The sequence below is a fragment of the Penicillium maclennaniae genome, assembly GCF_028827695.1.
Source record: "Penicillium maclennaniae strain IBT 15551 chromosome Unknown utg000007l:1.0-4884863.0:1.0-4888362.0, whole genome shotgun sequence".
Taxonomy (NCBI): domain Eukaryota; kingdom Fungi; phylum Ascomycota; class Eurotiomycetes; order Eurotiales; family Aspergillaceae; genus Penicillium; species Penicillium maclennaniae.
Window position 1 is genome coordinate 1,932,970 of NW_026623219.1, and position 20,540 is coordinate 1,953,509.

General features: G+C 50.8%; 6 protein-coding genes across 6 annotated transcripts; 3 read left to right on the forward strand and 3 right to left on the reverse strand.

Annotated features, from left to right (window-relative positions):
• Window positions 1-131: 131 nt before the first annotated feature.
• Window positions 132-1,142, reverse strand: N7477_007945 (pre-mRNA-splicing factor ISY1; the record flags this gene model as incomplete). Its single annotated transcript, XM_056969608.1, has 1 exon — window positions 132-1,142. One exon carries the CDS (start codon window positions 1,140-1,142, stop codon window positions 132-134), a length of 1,011 nt encoding a protein of 336 aa, XP_056819640.1.
• A 1,308-nt stretch (window positions 1,143-2,450) lies between these two features.
• On the reverse strand, window positions 2,451-9,878 carry N7477_007946 (type II myosin; the record flags this gene model as incomplete). Its single annotated transcript, XM_056969609.1, has 5 exons — window positions 2,451-2,894; window positions 2,950-8,935; window positions 8,995-9,179; window positions 9,238-9,381; window positions 9,435-9,878. The coding sequence occupies 5 exons, from the start codon at window positions 9,876-9,878 to the stop codon at window positions 2,451-2,453; spliced, it is 7,203 nt and encodes a 2,400-aa protein (XP_056819641.1).
• Window positions 9,879-10,482: 604 nt separating this feature from the next.
• N7477_007947 (uncharacterized protein) lies at window positions 10,483-12,780 on the forward strand (the record flags this gene model as incomplete). The annotated part of the gene is made up of 1 exon (XM_056969610.1): window positions 10,483-12,780. One exon carries the CDS (start codon window positions 10,483-10,485, stop codon window positions 12,778-12,780), a length of 2,298 nt encoding a protein of 765 aa, XP_056819642.1.
• Window positions 12,781-13,068: 288 nt separating this feature from the next.
• N7477_007948 (uncharacterized protein) lies at window positions 13,069-14,212 on the forward strand (the record flags this gene model as incomplete). Its single annotated transcript, XM_056969611.1, has 3 exons — window positions 13,069-13,515; window positions 13,575-13,803; window positions 14,013-14,212. 3 exons carry the CDS (start codon window positions 13,069-13,071, stop codon window positions 14,210-14,212), a joined length of 876 nt encoding a protein of 291 aa, XP_056819643.1.
• Window positions 14,213-16,992: 2,780 nt separating this feature from the next.
• Window positions 16,993-17,433, reverse strand: N7477_007949 (uncharacterized protein; the record flags this gene model as incomplete). Its single annotated transcript, XM_056969612.1, has 1 exon — window positions 16,993-17,433. One exon carries the CDS (start codon window positions 17,431-17,433, stop codon window positions 16,993-16,995), a length of 441 nt encoding a protein of 146 aa, XP_056819644.1.
• A 1,432-nt stretch (window positions 17,434-18,865) lies between these two features.
• On the forward strand, window positions 18,866-20,243 carry N7477_007950 (DHHC family palmitoyltransferase; the record flags this gene model as incomplete). Its single annotated transcript, XM_056969613.1, is given in 4 exon segments — window positions 18,866-18,977; window positions 19,033-19,531; window positions 19,582-19,864; window positions 19,878-20,243. 4 exon segments carry the CDS (start codon window positions 18,866-18,868, stop codon window positions 20,241-20,243), a joined length of 1,260 nt encoding a protein of 419 aa, XP_056819645.1.
• Between the last annotated feature and the right edge of the window lie 297 nt (window positions 20,244-20,540).

The window sequence follows — 20,540 nt, forward strand, 5'->3', positions numbered from 1 at the left end:
TGAACGACCAAGTCGATGTCTCACTGAAATGAAATTAGACAATGCTCTCAAAATGTGTGAATATTGCGCAGAAACATCCGTAACGCCAAGACAAAAAAAAAAGACAGGAAACACCTCGACACATGCAACCTTTAAGAGATCTTGTCTAGCAGACGTCTACGTCGTCGATCCACAAGTTCCTCTTGCACTTCCTCTAGTGAAGGAAGTCGCCATTCCACGCCGTCACCCGCATCGCCTGGTAAAGACTCCCAGCCATCTTCGGCGTCATCCTCCTTCTGCTCACGCAGATGTTCAACGGCTTCTTTCTCTTTGGCCTTTTCGTAGGCGAGTAGTGTCCCATCTTCCTCGTCGAGACCGTATCCAAAGTAATTGGCATCGACTTTCCTCGTTGCGATCTCACCACCCCTACCAGCCCCGGCACCCTCCTCCTCAGCAGGCCCTCTGGCCTTGCGCGCCGCTGCCTCGAACATCTCCTTTACACCAGGTAATTCCCTGGCACGACCAAAGTATCGATAACCTTTTCCTCCGCCCGGAATCTCACGGCCTTCATCGTCGTAGACTCGACCCGACCCACGCATGTAGTTCGGACCGCCCAAGTTCCGAATTTGCATTTCCCAGGCCCATTTCTCGCGCATGAGCTTATTGATCTCGTCGTTCAAATCGCGAATTTGATAATCGCTCAAGGTGAGCTCTTGGATGCGTGACACTTTGCGTGAAACTTCCTTTAGAACCTGGCCGCGCCAGCGCTCGCACGTCGCGATGGAGTCGACACTTGTGATGGCTTTAGGTCGTCGTGTGCGTCCGAGATCAATGATGCCCATGTCCGCTGCTTGTTGCGCCCGGAAACGGAACAGCATGGACTGCGCCTTTTCGCTGTTGCGAGCCTGTCCATCGTGGAGGGGCCAGTTAGCGAATTTGGTCACAGAGGGTTCATAGACCAGGGCGATAGAGTCGCATAATTGAAACGGAGTGACATACCATGATTGAAGATCGCCACGGCCAGCGGCGCAGATGCAGTAATGAAGGTCGTGGGAAGATCCCGGAGTGGAAATCTGAAGCTTGACAGCTGCGGATGAGGTTCGGCGGCAAACTGCCGCGTACCGCGCGGGTATCACGTGCTCTGAGTCGGCAGCGATTAGCATGCACAAATGGAAATCAACTGCACGCTTTCCGTCATATTTTGATGAAGTTGATAATTCCCTCGAAATGGGAGGCCCATGCTCATATATGGACGTTCTGATATCACCGAGATCCGGCATATGCCATTACTGCCTCTTCATCAACGTCCAATACACCTCATACTTCACTAGGTTTTTCGACTTTTTCCAAACAACTGAGAAATATATCAAGTGGACTAAAACACTCCTTTATTAGATCTTCAAAGGCATGTTGGATTGAGAGGTCTGAGACTGGGCGCTTTTGACTTGAAATGATTGGGAACTTCAAGTGGCGTTCATCCTTCGGACTAACTCAGGCCGTAAGCATTATCAGGCCCACATGCGATGAAAGTCTGTGATTTAAAATAAGCTTGGATGAAAAGGCTATGAACTGGGTATGGCTAGCTTTCTCACCGAAGACCGTGTGTTGGTCGATTAAGGATCCGGCCATCAGGGTTGACCACGCGTCAATTGGCCCGGCGAATATCCCGAATGAGGGTCACTTACTTGGTCAATATAGATCCCATGAAGATCATGTCGACTTGGGCATAGAGAAGAGAGTGGACATTTTCATGCTGATCTCGCGTGAACAGAGACTAGATTCTGACGTTAAGCTACTACACACAAATCGAAGAAATTGGACAGCATTGTCTGAGCAAACCCGTTGACGGAAGTAGCTTTGAACCGAGCAAAGCAGAGTTTCCTCGTGCCAAAACTATTCATGTACACCGTGCTACAAATTGATCTTATCACAGTCCAGTCATTTAACAACTTCATTCCATCAATCGTCGGTACACTGGGCTATCATGATGGTATGAATTTCTTATATCTTTTCTCCCCTCTCCCCTATATGTGCTAGACCTGCAGAGTCTTAACAGTGGTTCTTTCCTTCAATTCCACTGATTATCGAGTCTTGAGCTACATGTAGAGAAGAAAGCATCAATGGATAGACGTGTAAAGAGCGAAACCGATCAATCTTCCAAATGAGTCGTCTGATCTGGTATTCTCGCATCGTAGATAACTGGTCTTATCGTAATTCATCACCACCGAGCGTATTTACTCCCAAAAATCGATCAAAGACCAAAAAGCAGACAGCCGTCCAATACATACAACAATGAAAAACGAATAAGACAGATGGTCATTCAAGTCATATGAACAAGACCTCATGGTCAACAAAAACGACCAAGATATCCAACTCGAATGCACATGCGCCAACCGCAAAAATAGCAGAACACACAAAAATCCATGGCTAAAACTCCTGAATCAATACTGTTCACGTCCCTTCGGCCCTATTTACAAGAACCCTTTGGTGTTACTGGGTTGTCGCTGAGGGATATCATTAGATCCGTAAGCTGCACTGCCTCGTCGGCTGCCCACATCGCTCAGTGCGGCCATGGGGGCCCGGGTGAGGGTGCCACTTCGCTCAAATCGCTTTACTTTCAGCCCTTCAAGCTCGCGTTCCAGACGCAGGGCCTTCTCACGTTCCTCGCGTAGCTCTCGCTCAGCACGGCGAGCTTGCAGCTGAGTCTCGGTGTCGCTTTGCTGAAGCTCGTCAATGTTTTGGAGGAGTCGTTCGATCTTATCCCTAGCTTTGTTGACGTCGTCATTGAGCTGGGCGTTCACCTTATCGCGTCGATCGATCTGGGATTGGAGATCCTTGACGGTGCGATCGACGTTGCGTAGAGAGCGCTTCTCGGCACTGTTCTTGTTCTCCTGCTCTTCGAGATGAGTTTCAAGCTATAATGGGAAACTGGTTAGCGTATGCAACAATAGGTTTGACATGTTCTCTTACCTCCTTGATGCGTTTGTGCAAGAATCGCACATCTTGGCTACCAGAAGAGTAGCTCTTTGTCTCCAAATCAACGCAGCGGAGCTGCAATTCCTTGAGCTGTTTCTCCAGTCCGGCTTTGTCCTTGAAGAGCTGAGCATTCGTCTCCCGCTCGGTAGTAAGCTCCTTCTGGATCTCGGTAGCTAGAGCATCAGCGCGGCGCATTTTGCCAACAGCGGCAGTAGACAGGTCCTCTTGCTGAGCAAGCTTGGACTTGAGCTCAAGTAGCTCACGGTCCATGCTGGCAGCATTCCGCATCGAAGGACTCTCTCCTTTAGCAAGATCTTCCAGACGCTCGCCGGCCTCGGCCAATCGACCCTCGAGCATCTTCTTATCCTTGAGAAGCAAGTCGCGCTCGGCTGTCACATCATCGACGTTTGTACGGAGAGTGCGCACCTGCGAGAGAAGCGAGACAACCTTGCTCTGGGCCTCATTGTGGGCCTTAGCAGCTTCGTCGCGAGAGTTGGTAAGGTCTTGCATGACCATGTCCATGCGACCCTTCTCCTTCGCCCAGGTGGAACTGTTGATAACTTCGTTATCCCACTTACTTCGAAGCTTCTCTAGATCCTCGCGTAGACGAGAGTTCTCTCCACGGACATTGAGTAAGCGCTCACGCTCCATCTCCAATTCACTGTTAATAGTGGAGAACTCTCTTTGGTATTTTTGTCTTGTCTGCTCCATTGAGGTCTCCTTGTCCTCGAGGTCAATAGCGCGCTGGTTGCGGTAATCTTCAAGCTCGTTCTGGAGGCGTTGCTTGGCCTGCAGGGCGCCCTGAAGCTCTGCAGCTTGGTCTTCCATGCGAGCTTCAAGAGACTGGGTTTGTCGTTGCAAGTCTTCAACAAGCGCATCCATCTCCTTTCGCTCGGACATGATCTGGGCACAAGTCTCCGTGGCTTCTTGACTTTGAGACTTCGCAAATTGCTCAGCGCGAGTTGCCTTCAAAACAGCAATCTCGGCCTGTTCGAGCTTGCTGAAGTAGTCGTCGGAGCGGCTCTTGTACAAGCTAAGACTGGACTCAAGATCGGCAGTCCTGGATGTCTCAGCATCGAGGCGAATCTGCAAGTCGGAGAATTCCTGGAGAAGCTGATTGCGACTAGCTGCATCGTGCTCTCTGCCAGCTTGTAGTTCTTGAGCTTCAGAGCGAGCGTCGCGAAGATCAACCTCCAAAGAGGCTTTACTGCGCTTTAATTTCTCGTACTGCGACTTAGCCTCGCTGTATTCAGCGATGGTGTCGTTATGAACCTTGAGCAGAGAACGGCGGGACTGTTCCTGCGAGTTAATCAGGTCATACAACTCCTCGTGTGACTTGGCCTGGACATCGCGCAGCGACAACTGACCCGAACGGATGCTTCGCTCTAGAGACGAAACCTTCTTAGCCGAGTCATCCAGCTGATCGTGAAGACGTCCGTTTTCACGCTCAAGGAGCTGCATCCGACGGATGGAAGGACTCTCGTCCTGCCAGATATCACGGTTGGGAGTGGATTGGAGCTGACTTTGAAGATGCTTGTTCTGCATCTCTGTCATCTGGAGCTTATTTTGAAGCTCTTCAATCTCAGCAGCCGTATCCATGCGCTTTTGGTAGCCCACGGTATCGACCGTTCTGTCTGATCGGGTGGAATCGGGAGCACCATCTTGCAGATTGCTGTACCGCTTGTTGGGAGTTGTCGGGTTTGAGTACCTCTTCGCCGCATTTTCAGAGTTTTTCCTGAAGTGCGCCGGCGTGCGGTTATTGGCCACTTCGTTCTGGTCAATTTCCTCGAGCAGGGCGCGCTTGGAAGTCGAGTATCTTGAATCGAGCTCCTTCATCTCATCCGTATGACGCCGGCGCATCTCCGCAAGCTGGCTTTCGGCTCGCGCGTACTTCTCTTCCGTCACCTGGAGCTTGTGCTGTACGGTGTCCAAAATTTGCGCCAAATCGACCTGCTTCGACAAGTGTGGCTGGACAGCCTCCCAAGACTGGGTGGGCTCGGAGGCGTCAGGCTCGAAGACTCTGTGCAATAAAATCAATTGGCGGTGGAGATCAGCGATCTCTTTGTGAGCGCCATCAAGCGAATTTTGAGTTTGCCGAGTATTCGCCTGGGCTTGAGCCCGCAATTGCCGCTCGTTTTCGAGATTGCGATTCGCTTCCGAGAGCTGGATATTGGCAGTGGACGCGGCCTTCTCCGCGTTTCGGCTGGTCTTGTGCTCACGCTGGACCTCATGATTAAGATCCTCCAGGCTCAATAATAGCTTCTCCTTCTGCTTCTCGAGTGACGTGATTGCAAGTTGAGACTCGCCTAATTGACGCTCAAGCTTTTTGTTCTCCTCATCGAGCTTGGTCTTCTCTCTCTGAAGATTCGTCAATCGGACGCGGTTGCTGTCACTAGCTTTCGAGGTAGAGCGGGCAATGTCTAAATTCTTCTGCTGAATCTTGGTCAGAAGCGATCGATTGTCGTTCTCCGAAGCAGTCAGTCGGCCTCGCAGGGTAACAAGCTCTCTCTCGAGACGTTCCTTGTGCTGATCATGGCGGATGCGGAAATTGTCAGACTCTGAGATCGCGTGCTCAAGTTCTTGAACGCGAACCGAAAGTTGATAGCGCTCGGCTTCGATGTCCTCAAGCAACTGCACCTTTTCATCAAGATCGCTCCGCAGGCTGGAGATGTGCTCATCAGCCTGCTGCTTGATCTTGCGTTCTATGTCTGCTTCAGCATTCAAGCGGGCATTCTCAACATCAGCAAACCTCTCGCGAAGCTTAATCAGCTCAGTTTGCAGCTCTTTGCGGGACTGTTCCGCGGCAACACGGGCCTCGGTGGCTCGGCGCAGGCTGTCTTGTTGAATGTACATAGCTTTCTCGATCTCGATTTTGGAGTCATTGAGGGCGGTGTACTTCTCATTCAGCTGGGCGAGATTGTGCTCCGAAAGCATTTGAACGTCGTCTCTTGACTGACGTTCACGGCTAAGGTCCGCTTCCGTCTTGAACAATTGGTCCTTCAGGTCATGGACCTGCTGCTCCAGCATTCGACGGCTTTCCCCAGCTTCGGCATCCTCAGATCGCTTCTCGTCCAGCAATTTCTTAACATCAGCCGCTTCTCGCTCCATTTGGGCCTTTTCTGCCCGCATGGCATCTCGTTCGGCTTGAACCTCACGGAGACGCTGTTGCATGTTGTCATGACGACTCGAGAGAGATGTCTTCTCAGCCACCAAGGACTTCTTATCTTCGTCATGCTTCTTCAGGTCATTTCTAAGAATGGCCATTTCACTCTCCTTGCGACGGAGCAAATCCTCGTAGCCGGTTGAAGTGGACGAAAGCTCGTTAATCTGTTGACGAATTGACTGATTCTCGTCGGAGAGCTCACGAACCTGCTTCTTGGACTTGTCAAGCTCCTTCGATGTGGTGGCGAGCTTCACGTCAAGGTCTTGGTCTGTTTTCAACAGCTTGGCCTCTAGGTCTTGGAGCTTGCGGTCCTTTAGGCTCAGGTGACTTTGAAGCATCTTGACTTCCCGGTTGAGTTCCTGGATCTCACCGTTCTTGCCGATGGACTGCCCCTCAGCCTCGGCAAGTCTCTTCTCAATATCTTGCAGCGAAGCTTGCAGGGCATTCTTCTCGGATTCCAGAGCTTGGATGATTTGACCAGCCTTTTCAAGTTGGGTGATGCGCAGCTGCAGCTGTTCATCTGTAGTCTTCTTGGCATCAATCAAGTCATCCAACTGTTCCTCCAACTTCTCCTGATCTGCAATCGCCTCGGACAACTTCTCAGTGAGCTCCCCTTCGCGGTCTTGTAAACGTTTGAAAATCTCTTCTTTGTCAAGTGCAAGAGCACGTTCACTCTCCAAAGTGTGTTGGATTTTTTGAATCTCAAGCTCTACACGACGCCTTTCCTCGTCAAGCTTTTGCTTGTCGAGCAGATCTTGCTTCATCTTTGCTTCCATTGCCTTGATCTGATCATCTCTTTTCTTGACCTCCTTAGCAGTGCGTGTGTCTCCGAGCAGAGGCTTCATTCTTGAGAACATCCGCCACCAAGGACTGCTCTTAAGTTCAAGATAGGAGTGGAAGTTTTGTTGGATAATTCTGGTGGCCTCAGCACGATAAAGCCGCTTGTTCGAAATGCGGCGCTGGATAAAGCCTCGGGCGACAGATTGGAAGCGACTCATTATAGTGCGGATAAGCTGGTCTCGCTTCTCTTCCAAGTCTGCCAGAACACCAGCTCTAAAGAATACCTTTGTACGGCCAACACGGTACCAGGCTTTATCCATAGCAAGCTTCTCCAGCATGATCTGAGCCGCACTCTGCCCTTCGATATATCCCTTAGGCATGTGCTTGCAGAGAACCTCGTATCGCTGGCGGAACTCAGCGAAGGTCAGGCGATTGGGGAATCCAGTTCGAGCGATTCTAATTCCTTCAAGAACACCATTACATCTGAGCTGATCAAGCACCAAAGGCGCATGCAGCATCTTCGGGCGCTTCTTGTGATTCGGCAAGATACAACGGACGAAATGGGGATGGGTCGAGTGGAGCTGGGCCATCAAGCTTGAAAGCTGCTCCTTGTGTCTCTGTGCGACGGTTCGGAACAAGCCCTTCTTCACTCGATTTCTGGGATTTTCGCTGCCTTCACTGGATTCGGCACAATCCGAGAATAGGCTCGCCACATGTTTCTGGTCAGAATCAGCCAGGAGACGCGTGATGTTGTCGTTCATGGGATCCTTGTTCTTCTCCAACCAGTCGTGGGTGGTGTATTCGACTTCAGCGGCATAATGGGTCAAGACAAAGCCTTGATTGAGACGAGCAGCGCGATACTTGGGAGTCTTGCGGTCCCAAAGTGAGTGCAACTTTTCCGTGAAAGTCTTGTCTGTAGCCTTGGGCATCACACAGTCTTCGTCAAGACAGGAGAAAATACCGATTGGGTTGGTTAACTCAATTAAATCGATTGTCGGTTGCAAATCCTTGCCGAAATCAATGAACTGCCACTCAATTTGCTCTCTGGCGTATTCCTCTTGTTCAAGGACAAACATGTGGTGGTTGAAGAATTGCTGGAGTTTCTCGTTCGTATAGTTGATACAGAGCTGCTCGAAGCTGTTGTTGTCGAAAATCTCAAAACCAGCGATATCGAGGACACCAATAAAATAGTTGTCATCAGCCATCGAGCGACCAAGCTGGTTGTTGATGCGTGTCACCAGATCGCCGAAGCCGCGCTCGTAAATACCTTTAGATAGAGCATCGAGCGCTAGGCGTACTTGCTCCGGTGTCTGAACCTTCTTCACCCACTCGCGACCGGCCCTCACTCGTGGGTGCAGCAATCCCTCAACGAATGGCTCAGGGGCGATGCCCAGAAGTTGACAGGCCTTCTCGACACTAGCGTACCCATCGCGACCAAGGGCGGCCTGATCCGCGCGAATACTCTCCTTTGCAATGGTCACATTGCCGAGATGCAAGACAGCGGCAATGGTGCGCAAGATGCACAGCTGATCTTCTTCGGAGAAGTTCATAACATGGAAAGCCTCAATCAGAGAGTTCCACTCATCTTGGTCGGAAACACCCACTATGGAATCATTGCCATCCCGTGTGTACGCGAAATCCTCGATTTGCATGTTGTCGAGCAAGAGCTTTTCGCGGGTCTTATTATCCGCGCCCTGCAATAGCTGATAGAAGATGTGGTAATTTCTTTCAGTGGCGTTCGGCTTCACGACGCGCGATTTCTCCAAGAGATACCAGTCGATCCATGCTCCGCAAATTTGGCCAGATCGCGAGAACTCGATGCGAATGAATTTTCCGAATCGAGAAGAGTTGTTATTTCGCACCGTTTGGGCATTACCAAAGGCTTCTAGAATGGGGTTGGCACGAAGAATTTGCTGGGAGAGATTGGACAGATTCTTTGTGCCTGATCGACCATATGGGGTATCGGATGTGGCGACAGCTGCTAGGTACTGAATGACCTTCTTCGTATTCTCGGTCTTACCGGCACCGGATTCACCACTATGGAGAGAATAGTTAAGTTAGCCTTGGGCACCAGAATCCCAACGTTTAAAACTCACGTTACAAGAATGCTCTGGTTTTCGCCCTCTTCCACAAGGTTCCGGAAAGCCTCATCTGCCATTGCGAAAATATGGGGTCGAGTCTCCTCTCGCCCGCGGCCCTTGTACATCTTCACGTACTCATTGGTGTAGATTGGAAGCGGACAATACGGATTGATCGTTACCAAGAACAGGCCGGAGTATGTCTGTGATACATGGATGTCAGTACAATCCTCAAAGACGGTGTTTCACAAGGCAACTGACGTAGATCAAATCTGACTGATATCTGGTGTGAAGGTTGTGGACAACCGAAGCCTCATTCAAGTGAGTCAATTCAGCCATGTCGTCGGCCTTATCAAATTTAGCCGGATTGACTTTGTCGACCTGGTCGGCATCGACTTCGCGTTGCTATTGAGGCTGTCAGTGCTATGGTCATAGCTTCTGTGGGGTAGAATCCCTACATCACCATCGTCACTCTGCACAAGCAGCTGGCCTCCTTCTAATTCTTCCAAGACCAGACCACGGACAAACGCTTTTTCGGGATCCCGTAGCCACACATACTTGTTGCCAGAGAAATCATTCTCGCCTTCTAATCCGCGAATTTGATCAGCCCCGCGCCTGAGCTCTTCAGACTTAATGAAGCTCGGTGCAAAGGTTCCAGACGCGGGATTGTTGCGACCGGAGTTGGATCTCTCACGATTTGCGCTTCCCGGAGATAACGTTGAGGATATTTGTGAGACGGAAGAGTTGCGCAAGTGCCCTTTGCTCAGCTCAAAGCCTTTGGATGGTGTAATAATGGCAGACTTTGGTCGTGTCTGTGAGGGCACTGGTGATGGTGAGGAGCGGCCAAAGAGGCTTGCTCGCTTTGGCGAGCCGTTGGCGCCGTTCAATTGTGAGGGAAGCATGTCGGAAGCTCGTTCAATAGATCATTATTCGGTGTCACAACCGTATCGCATAGTCAAAACACGCAAATGGGAGCAGTTGAGGGATAACAAGACGCGAATCCACACGAATAAAGAAAGATACAAGTAGGAAGGTAGAGTACAAGCGAGAACAAGACGTGAAGTGCCCCGATTGCAACAGGCACGGTGATGTCGTCAAGTGGAGAGGGCTGACGCTGTTTGTTTACACTGCGTTCCTCGGACTCCCACCGATCGTGGCCCGTGCACATCACGTGATGTCACTCTTTTTTCGCCGGCGCTTAATTCATGTTGGTCCACCTCCGCGTCACTACTCTCGACTTTTAGCATCTTCGACCACATTTCACTTCTTCCACTCACCCTTCCTGCTCAGCATTCTCCGATACACACCCGCATCATCCTTCACGAAATTGTATTAGTGAAACGCGCGCCTTTGCTGTGTCAAGGCTCGAAGCCATTCGCGATTCTCACCTTTTCACATCATGATATGGGGGATCTGACGTTGCCTTCGCTTTCCTAGATACCACCGTCTACGGTTGGCATCATCATCTCTCTAGTGTCGCACGGTAACCGGCTTTCTCTTTGCGCCATGTCGAACCAACCACCCCCTGCATTTGGTGGCCATCCCAACTATGCATCGCAGTGGCCTCCCTCATTTCCTCCCTTCGTCCCTCCAACCTACCCACCCAGTTCCGGTTATGCCTCAGCTGCACAACCGGCTCCCGCAAATCCTGGACAGAATTATGACCCTAACGCCCCACCCTTCAATGGCAATTCGCAACTCCCTGGCCCGCCTCCAGGGTTCTTCCTCCATCCTCATTTCCCATTAATGGGCCATTTCGATTCAACTCAAGTTCCATCAACTGCCTTTCCTTCCATCCCTATGTCTAACTTTGGGTATCCAATGATGCCATTCGCGCCTCAAGGGTCTTCCAATCACGCCCCGGGTTCATTCAACGACCTTGGAAATGGCCTCGCCCAAAGGTCTGAATCTCGATCGCATCCACGCCAGGCGTCGAACACTGGGGATTCGAATCGAGAGGAGGGTGAGGTCAGCGAAGGTGGACGGTCATCCCGGACCAAGAAGAATCCAAAATCGGGCAAAAGGGCTGGTTTAAACGTACCTACCTCTCGAAATTCCGACTTAGAAGAGGGTGAAACTGTATCAACAAGGACACGCTCATGCAGTCGGAGTAGTTCACCGTATAATCCACCTCTATCAGTTTCGGCAGACCCAGCTGTGGTTCATCGTGCAATCGAGATGCAGAAGCGAGATGGAACGGCAGCAGCCTCTGAGGACGCAACTTCTTCAAAATCTGCAGCGCAGCTTCGAATTCAAGCACAGGGCGCGTTACTCAGTCTGGCACCTCACAATATCCGTTACCACGAACTGGTTGCGGAGGGTATCGACCCAGCCATCTTGAAACGACTCTACGAAGAAGTCGGTATCAAGATTACGACGCCTCGAGGCGAGAAATCGAACCCCACTGCCAATGCATCTGCCAATTCTCTTACAGCATCCATCGCTAGCCCCAGATCCGTGGGAGTAGCGACTTCGGAAAAGAACAAAAAGCAGACTCCTATTTCTGTCCAAAGCGTTGCATCTCCTGCTTCCCAGTCTGAGGATGGCAAACCTATTGAAAGGAAGGAGCTTATTGCCAGGATGCTTGCCGCTAAAGCTGCCAAGGTATCAGAAGCCAACTTAGAACAGACACCAACCCAAACGACCGCGAGTGTGGCAAGTTCTTCTTCCAATGGAAACTCTAGCAAGGAGATTGCGGTTCCGGTACGAGAGCGGAATAAGGCACAGACGGAGCTGGCAAGACAACGGATCGAAGAGCTGAAGAAGCAAGCATTGCTGAAGAGGCAGCAGCAAGCTGAGCAGCAGGCTCAGCAGAAAGCTCAGCTGACTCGGCCTAGCAAGTCTGTTCGGGACGTTCAACTTGCCGCTCCGTCAGAGACCACTGCGCCCGCCGTTCAACATCCATTGCCTGTCCGCCCACCTGTCCCCCAGTCCACCGATTCCGCTAGTATCCCGGGTCTCTTCATGACTGGGTCGCAGCAGGATTCTGACATGCAGAACCCCGTCGAACCCACTCAGACGATTGTTGTGGATTCGACGCCATTGAGCCGAGCAACTCAACGCAAACGCCCTCGCGCTGCTGACTTCGACGAACCCGCTGCGATCCCGAAGAGACACTCGAGTCAAGCAGTGGGTCATCATGTGCCTGCGGAGAAATTAATCATTGATATCAGTGAGGACGAATCTCTATATGGGCATGATGAAGAGGAGAACATGGATGTTGACTCTGGTCCGGATCAAGAAGCGTCCCACATGGTCACTCTCGAAACCGCTAGGCCACTTCTCCAGAAATATCCGTCTACCAGAGCTTCTACGTCGACTCCGCAAGCATCGCATTGGTCCGGAGATCAAGAGCACATCCGAAAGCGGGAATCAGAGATTGAGGCCATGCACCGCAAGATAGCAGAGCTTGAGCAGAAACGAAAGGCAAAGCTTGCCGCTAGTCGCACTGATTCTCCGCTCCTCCTGGATGATTCCGGTGCATCCTCGTCGGGTGCACAATCAAGTGTGCCTGAGGCTGAACCTGAGGTTGATGTTGCTGAAGCTTTCACTGGCCCGTCGTCCGGCCCAATATTGGAAGCTGGTACAAACACTAGCATGAGCATCGGTAGCGTTGCTGATCGGACAAATCCAAGTGATTCTTCTACCGAAGAATCAAATACTTCACGGCTGTCACATACGGACGAGCCTCCTCGGCAAGCCGGACTTCAGCTCAAGGAACAGCATCCAGCTGTCGAAGAAGGTAATTTCATTTCCCATTCACAATCGACCAAGAAGTGCACCGTTACTGACACTCTCGATTAGCATCAACAATTATGCCAGCTTCCGCAGATTCTGTGGATGAGCCCCAGGATGCTCCCAGTTCTGGTCAAGAAGCCGCTGTGGACTCTTCGGAGTCGGGCGATTACACGCCTAGCTCACCTATCGATGGCTTGAAGGCGCATGATGAGGAGAAAAAGGGAAAACTTGCCAACCTCTACCCGATCTGACTCATCTGGCTCTGCCATGGACGAATCTGTTGATCACGAGCACGATACTTCTTTTGAAGGGACCAATCTTTACGGCTTCCAAGACACTCCTCCCGCCTCGGGTATGGAAGAGCAAATGAATACTGGTCACATTGACCATTCTGTTCGCGAGGAATTGCCAGTGGCTGGTTCCGAGGAAGAAGCTAAAGCCTTGGACCAATCCGAAGATTCTGTCCGAGAAGTCGACAATGTCAAGATCCAGAGAGAAAGTTCTCCAGAGTCGGATTTTTACGAGCCTCCGGAGCCTGAGACTGGAGCCGAAGAGTCCGATCCCATTGTGGAGGAAAAATATGCTGCTGAAGCTGATGAATCCTACAGCCCTCCTCCATTCAGTCCAGCTCCTGTAGAGGACTTGACGGAGTCGCCTCCACTGCGAGATCAAGACCTTGTAGAGGGACCAGCAGAGTCATCTCGCTCTCGGGCTCAACCTCAAAATGAAGCACTAACGTGGGCACGTCCGGGCCCTCATTTTTCGGAACCCAGGAGGAACTTCCAGATTGGGATCTTTGGTGTATGAGCAACACCTTTGCGTCGATAAAGTCGTCCATCAAGCACTAACACTCTGTTTAGGATGAACCCAAATCTCTTAAATTTTCTCCCTACGTCAGCCCTTTGCGGTACTTCAAGGCTTATCGCTACCACCCCAGCTACGCCCAAAACGTTTCGGACGGCTACCGTTCGCTAACATACAGCCATGACATTGACACCATGAAATACTTCTGTCCCTATGAAGTGGCAGGTGGTGTCTGCAACGATCGGTCCTGCGACTTCCAGCACTTCCGGGACATCAAACTAAGCGGTGCGTCGACAAGTTAAAAACCGTGCAACCTTGTATATGGTTTCCTTTCCTGCATGCACTACTCCATCTTGCCCTCGGACAATCGTGTGGTCATTTTCTGGTCTCCCCTGGTCATCATCTCTGCCTCCCTCCTTCATCACCCCGTCGATACTTTTCTGCTTTCTTCTACCCTGTCCGCATGCTGACCACAGTGCTATTAACCTTGACAGATGATAAGATCCTCATCGAGATGGGAGCAGTCCGAGAAGGACAAACTGAAGAAGAAAAAGAGACCTACATCGCCGGTCTCAAGGAGATCATCAACGAGATGCGACGAGACAAGGTGAAAGATTTCAGCACCGTGGCTGCCGAAATAGCCGCATACCGTAGGCGCTTTCTCCAAGACCCGTCGCGAGTCTTGCCCCTGTAACTCTTACCCAACATCCGACTCTATGAGTCTCAAGGTGAGCTGGCATCAAAAGTTCGCCTGATGGCCACACGCCAAATCCACCACCACTATCTTTCTTTGCGATACCCCATCACCTTCCACGCCGAGGTATTACCCTTTTCCATTTTCTTTGTTTGTGCATCATTAGCCAGCGCGGTCGTTTCCCTGCATTTGCAAGTCTTCAATCTGAAACCCGCAGTTGAAGTACATCGCAGTACACCCAGGTGCAAGCATTGAGCTTGAGAATCGGACCTTGATCTTTCGATCTTCTCGTGGGCTGAAGGCCAAGGCGAAATGGCATTGGCGCGTCTGCATGAAGCTTTCGTAAATTCGCCGTTGTGCTTCATTCTGGAACCCATCGACTGCTGGGGTTTACAGCATAGGATACTTATTTCTCCGGATCTGGGGAGGCTGTTTGATTATGATGCGCCGGCTGGTATGCAGTATATATACTAAGTAACCGTGAATATCATATCATATATTCTTTCGAAATTTTCCACCGTTTGAGTAGAGGGTTGACCATGAATATTTCCACTATTGGAGGGTATTTGCATTTTCGAAGCGCTCTGGATTTAATGTGATGGATGGATGCCCTTTCAAAGGTCCATTGAACTTGCAAAGGTATTTGTTAGTAGAAAAAAAAACAGAAAAGTGAATTCTGAAGCAATACTCTGATCTTGGAAATTTGAACATGCGAGGAAATGCCTGGGGGTATATTTGTGTCATGGACTGAGGTACCCAGAAGTCCTTTCTCAAACATTCAAAAACACGAATCGATTACGGTCATGTTCGAGACGACGGCACTTAAAAGTCAATCATGTCATTTACAATTTGATTCGCTTGACTCGACATCAAACATTCAATCCAAAGACTCGAGCACCTGAAACAGCAGTCCCAACATGCCCTTCAGACAAGGCCCGTGCGAAGGCGGGGGGGCCAAGAATGTCAAGACTGTCATGATGAACACCGAAACCCGAACAGGCCCTCCTCTAATGATCTAGAAACACTCAATCGACAGCTGAACAGCAAAGTGCACCAATCAACAGAGTTCCATTGATAGGAACGAGGGCTCACAATAGCGTGCTAAGTATAGACCGGCAAAAAATGGGGGCCGAACAGATAAGTGTCACAAGTTTTCAGCACCAGAATAGCATGAAATGTAATTCTAGCTTTTGGCTGAATATGACCGTCTCACCTGTGTGAAAGTCCCGTCAGAATCAAAGTTCACGTCCTTAATCCATAACCATTTCCGTACCTGGCCTCTGTAGCTTACGGTCTATACCAAGTTTCCAAGCCAATGATTGACTAGAATACAATCTCATGTGGAGACGCATCCTTGGCCTGTGAGTCAAAATCCCGCAAGGCAGAATATCCATTCCCTCGGATCGGAGATGCCGATCATCATGATCGCGACGGGAATTGAGTGATCCACGATTTCGCTGATCTGTTGTTCACTTACCACCCGGGGCACTCACGTCGCCCGACCCTAAAAAAAAGTGACTGTCAACTCCCCGTATCTACGCGCTACGCCCGCGCCCGGGCCTAAATACCCGGGTCGAGAACAACGTCACTGCACGAGCCGGTGGAGACAGGGCAATTTACGGACATAGCTTGCCCGGTACTGACATTAGTGACATTAGTGACGTGCAACTGGGGAAAAAAAAAGTGACAGCTACAGTGCGCGGATTAATTCCCGGAGCACAGCCTCACAGATACGAGCTAGTCGAGTGGGCTGAACGGAGTACCGCCTTCAGTTAAGATCACGGTCCAGGTCCAGGTTCAGGTTCAGGTTCAGGTGCAGGCCAAGGCCAAGAATGGGGCCGTGAGCCCAGCGACCGCTTCTTTACCCAGGGGGCGTAGGGCTGATGGGCGTAGATGCAGGTTCGAAAGGCGGTCTCCCGAGTGAGTACCCTGGGGATTTCTGGACTCGGGGACGCTGGGTTTGGGGCGCAAACAGCGCCCCGGTCTAATTGTGACTAGTCGCTATGTCATTGGACTCGACAGCAAGCGAAGCGTTGCTGTATTATTACGAGAATAATCATAGGTCCCGCTTGATGAACAATTAGAGTCACGCAGGGAATGGTTCTTGCCCGGGTGCGGCTCGGCCGGTAGGGATGGGCTTCCGTATGGAGGGTTCGTGGGTGTTTTAGCTGCAGGTCGGCATACCCTGGTTTGGAGGTCACGTTTAAACCCCGTGGATGTGCTAGAGAGATGACTACACTCTGCAGGGCGCAGTCATGCGCGGGACTAACTAGCGGATGAGATTGTGGTTCTTGGATGAGTATCTTGGGTTTTCTTGGTTTTACTTTGTTCTGATTCTTTACAGAGGAAACGGTATGGTTGTGATGAATTAAGTGGATTCGATGGAGAACGCGAGGCTGACAGGGATCCTGCCCTGCTTACCTCATTGTGCGCTAACTAGATCAAGTAAACAGAAGTATAACAAACATCCAAGACACTTCTAGTCGCAAATAATGGTCGCAACATGAGAAAAGACAAAAGGAGAAAGAGAAAATCCCGGAAATAAAAAACCCGCTATGCTGATATATCCTGGCCCGTTTTCTGTGTGATAGAATGGAGATGAAAAGGCCAATCGTCAAGGAAATAAACCCAAAAAGTACACAAAAACACAAGTGGAATCACTAGGTCGGTAACACTGGGGCTAAAAGTCAGCAAGGTCTATTCAAGTAGTGTGTGAATAAAAGGAATGGTTGTCTCACCATTGCTTCATACTCTTGTCCAGCAAGAGGAATATGTCAATCTTACTTGACGTTGATGCATGAACCACAGGCTTGATGGTTGCAGACGATACAGACTGGCTGGACGTTGTAGACCTTCGGGCCATCATTGCAGTGGCAGCAAATATACATGTAAGTTTGCGTATAGTAGTTGGTCGTGGTACCAACAGGCGGAGCATGCATAGCTGGCGCCGCGCGATGTAATGGGCGGACACTGGGAAGGTCTGGTGTTGGGATGGCCGGTACCGTCTGCAGGGACATTGTGCGAGCTGTCCTGAATGAAGCCACGGACGGGTATGGTGAGGTCTCGTGGCAGTGGGTGTGGTTGTGAGTGTTTAGACTGTCTGCGGCTTTCTCTTCTGCGCATGCCGGACAGCGGCGGCGTTGACAGTTGACACAAGATTCGTAGAGGGCGGAGTTGTGAGGACCGAAGCTGCAATCGCAGCAGTACCAGAGCGAGGCCATGGTGGTCGAAGTGGTCGTTTGATGTGGTCTAATAGTTGAATGCAGGTTGGGATGCACGGATGGATGCCGGGTGGCTGATGAAGTATATAGACGTGTGGTATACAGTTGAGTTGTGTATACAAGATAAGAAAAAAAAGTATACAGGCGATCTTGAGGATTCAAGGATCTGATCAGGATGAATTGAGTGTGTGAGGATTGAGCACGAGACAGATGCCAGACTATATAGGCACCCAAGGACATAGCGGAATTTAGCATATAGTAAGAACAGGCAGAGAAACGCCCATTGTGGCTAAGAAAACAGCTATCAGCCGTGCCAGGCAGCCTAGGGGCCTAGGGCACCGTATTGGGAATGTATGGGTTCAACCCGGGTTTAGTGCTTGGGGCCATGGAAGTCCGCTCTTCGTCGCGACCATCTGGGGTCCCCGATCCACCCGTGCCACGGCTTTGGAGCCTTGGGGTGCCTGGGTGATTCACGAGTGATTAACCCGCTTTACCCAGGTGGGATTAGCCCCCATTCAGGGGTCTAGAGAGGTACCGGTGATTCACAGACGCGCTGGTTGAGTCAGTGGGCGAAGCTCCACCGAGCCAAGGCTGCTGATCTCACCGTCTCGCCCGGGGTCAAATGTAGGCGTTCCAGGGCATGAACCGTCTCGGGCACGCCGAATTGACGGTCACAACAGACTTTCCCCGACGATCATCGGTCAACTGTCAACTCTTCAGCGTTGATGCCTTGCCTGGAGCCTTGTGATGCGGTTCCACTCGGCATAGGCAGATATCGCATCGGTGACTCGATAATGGAGTCATCGGTCAGGTGTGTCGCGCTAAGCCCGCCTGCTGCCTAAGGTGGTGAACAATCCGAGGTCATTGCAAAAGATTCGTATTTTCAAAAGTTCTTCGGATTCTACATGGATTAACAATTTCATTCCGGATTTCTCATCAATTTTTTTTTTTTTTTTTTCGGATTTCTCAGCTATCATCATGCCGTTCACCAACTACGATATCACGATATCGACTCTTAGGGCTTCATGTATTGTGATGAACCATGGTTGGTAATCCACCGGCACGATCCCACATGGATGAGAACCTCGATCATCCATGTTCATTCAATTCTCACGGTCGCAAATAGCGTGGATGACAGCTGTGACTCAATTGAGAACGTTACATTGGAATACCGTAGATTCAGGGAGAATGATGACTCGACTGCGACTGCACGCGCTGTACGCAATCTACCAGTGGGATTGGATTGGATTGGAACTGTTCAACGGCCGATTACGTCAGGCTGCCGGGGCCCTGTTTGCGCCGTTTGCGCCCGCGACTTCATCTCCGCCTACTCGAACACATCCTGTCTCCTGAACGCCCGAACCGGTTTACCTCATATTCTTCTTTCATGCATCCATTACGGTGATCGGGGCGAGGCAGACATTTTCCTTCGATGGCCACACAGGCGCAGAAGCGCGTCAACCTCGCGGTCTCGAGAATCATCCCGCCCGTCTTACTCGGCGCCGTGGTTTATGCGAGCTACGCAGTTACAAAACCATTATGCAGTGAGTCGCTTCGACAAAAACAAACAGAAGTGCAGAGTCTTAAATCTGGATCTAGTCGACTACCTCATATATCCTCTTCCATCCTACAACCGAGATTCCCGAGTCGGCGCCGGCGCCGCAATTCTAACCATTTACTATGTTCTTCTAATACCCATGGTCGCGACGTACGGTCGCCTGATGTATAACGTCTTGGGGAGTCCCGGATATCTTCCATTCGGTGCGGAGCGCGTCCAGGCAGACTTCGCCTTGCAGCGCAAGCATTCACATGGGCAACGCCGGCGTCGCAAAAGCGGTTCGAGGAAGGTGCGAGATGCTGAGAAGCAGGAGCCAACTGAGTTGGACCTTGAAAGTGCTGTGAACGACCATGCTGGAGGAAAGGCATTCCAGTTAGATTCAGCTGGCCTGGAGAGCTTCTACACGAAGGATGTTTTTGTATGTCAGGACGACGGCCGGCCGCCGTATTGCTCGACATGCTGCCAATACAAGACAGACAGAGCACACCATTGCCGCGAGGTTGATCGCTGTGTACGCAAGATGGACCATTTCTGTCCTTGGTATGTTGACCAGCCTTTCTTCAATGGTTACTCATAGCTGACTGATGTAGGGTCGGCGGCGTGGTCTCGGAGACATCTTTCAAGTTTTTCATTCAATTCGTTTTTTATACAGCTACATACTGTGCATTTGTCCTCATCGTCAATGCGTACTTCACCGCAGAAATCAAACGCCAAACCGGAGGTGCGAATCCACATTGGTGTGTTTGCATTGGATTGAGCGGACTATTCGGACTATTCTCCGCAGGCATGACTCTCAGCTCCATTCAACTTGCCATGCTCAATATCACTACCATTGAAAATCTCAGCCGCCACTCTGTCGTCTGGACACTTGCCGTTCGAGTCCCAGAGCACCTGCTCGGACGCCTTTGGACACCCGACTCTCCCTGGGCCCCCCACCTTCCGCATGATCTCATACCCACTTGAACCACTTGAACCACCTGAACCACTCACCCCAACCCAACCTCCAAGCAGCCCATCAGCAGAGCGCCATGTCTTCGCCATTCTCCACACCCAACCTGGCGAAAACCCTTTCGACCTCGGCAGCAAACTCAAGAACCTCCAACAAGTCATGGGCTACAGCATCACGGACTGGCTCCTCCCATTGAAGCATAGCCCATGTGCAGACCACAGCAGCCCCGAGAGCGCATTCGCTCTGGGCCCTGTGGTCACGCGACTAAAGCAGGAAGCTGGATTGATCCCGACGTCTACATGATGAACTCAATCGCAAAAAGCATAGAATTCACGGCGACTGGTCCAGAACTACCCATTTCAATTGAGTAGTAGCATCAATCCATACACTACTCTAATGTCTCTGTATTTCCGCCCCAACCTTACCGTATCTCACTCTATTACCAAATTCGTAGACTCGCATATTTCCTTAGCGCGGCCCCACGCATAGGGCTGAACTCCCTGCTTAAGAGACTAAACCCAAGCCGTGAGATGACGGCGGTAAGATAGGAGGTGCAGACAGGATTGACGACCACTCCAGCGTATCTTCCAACGTCTACAA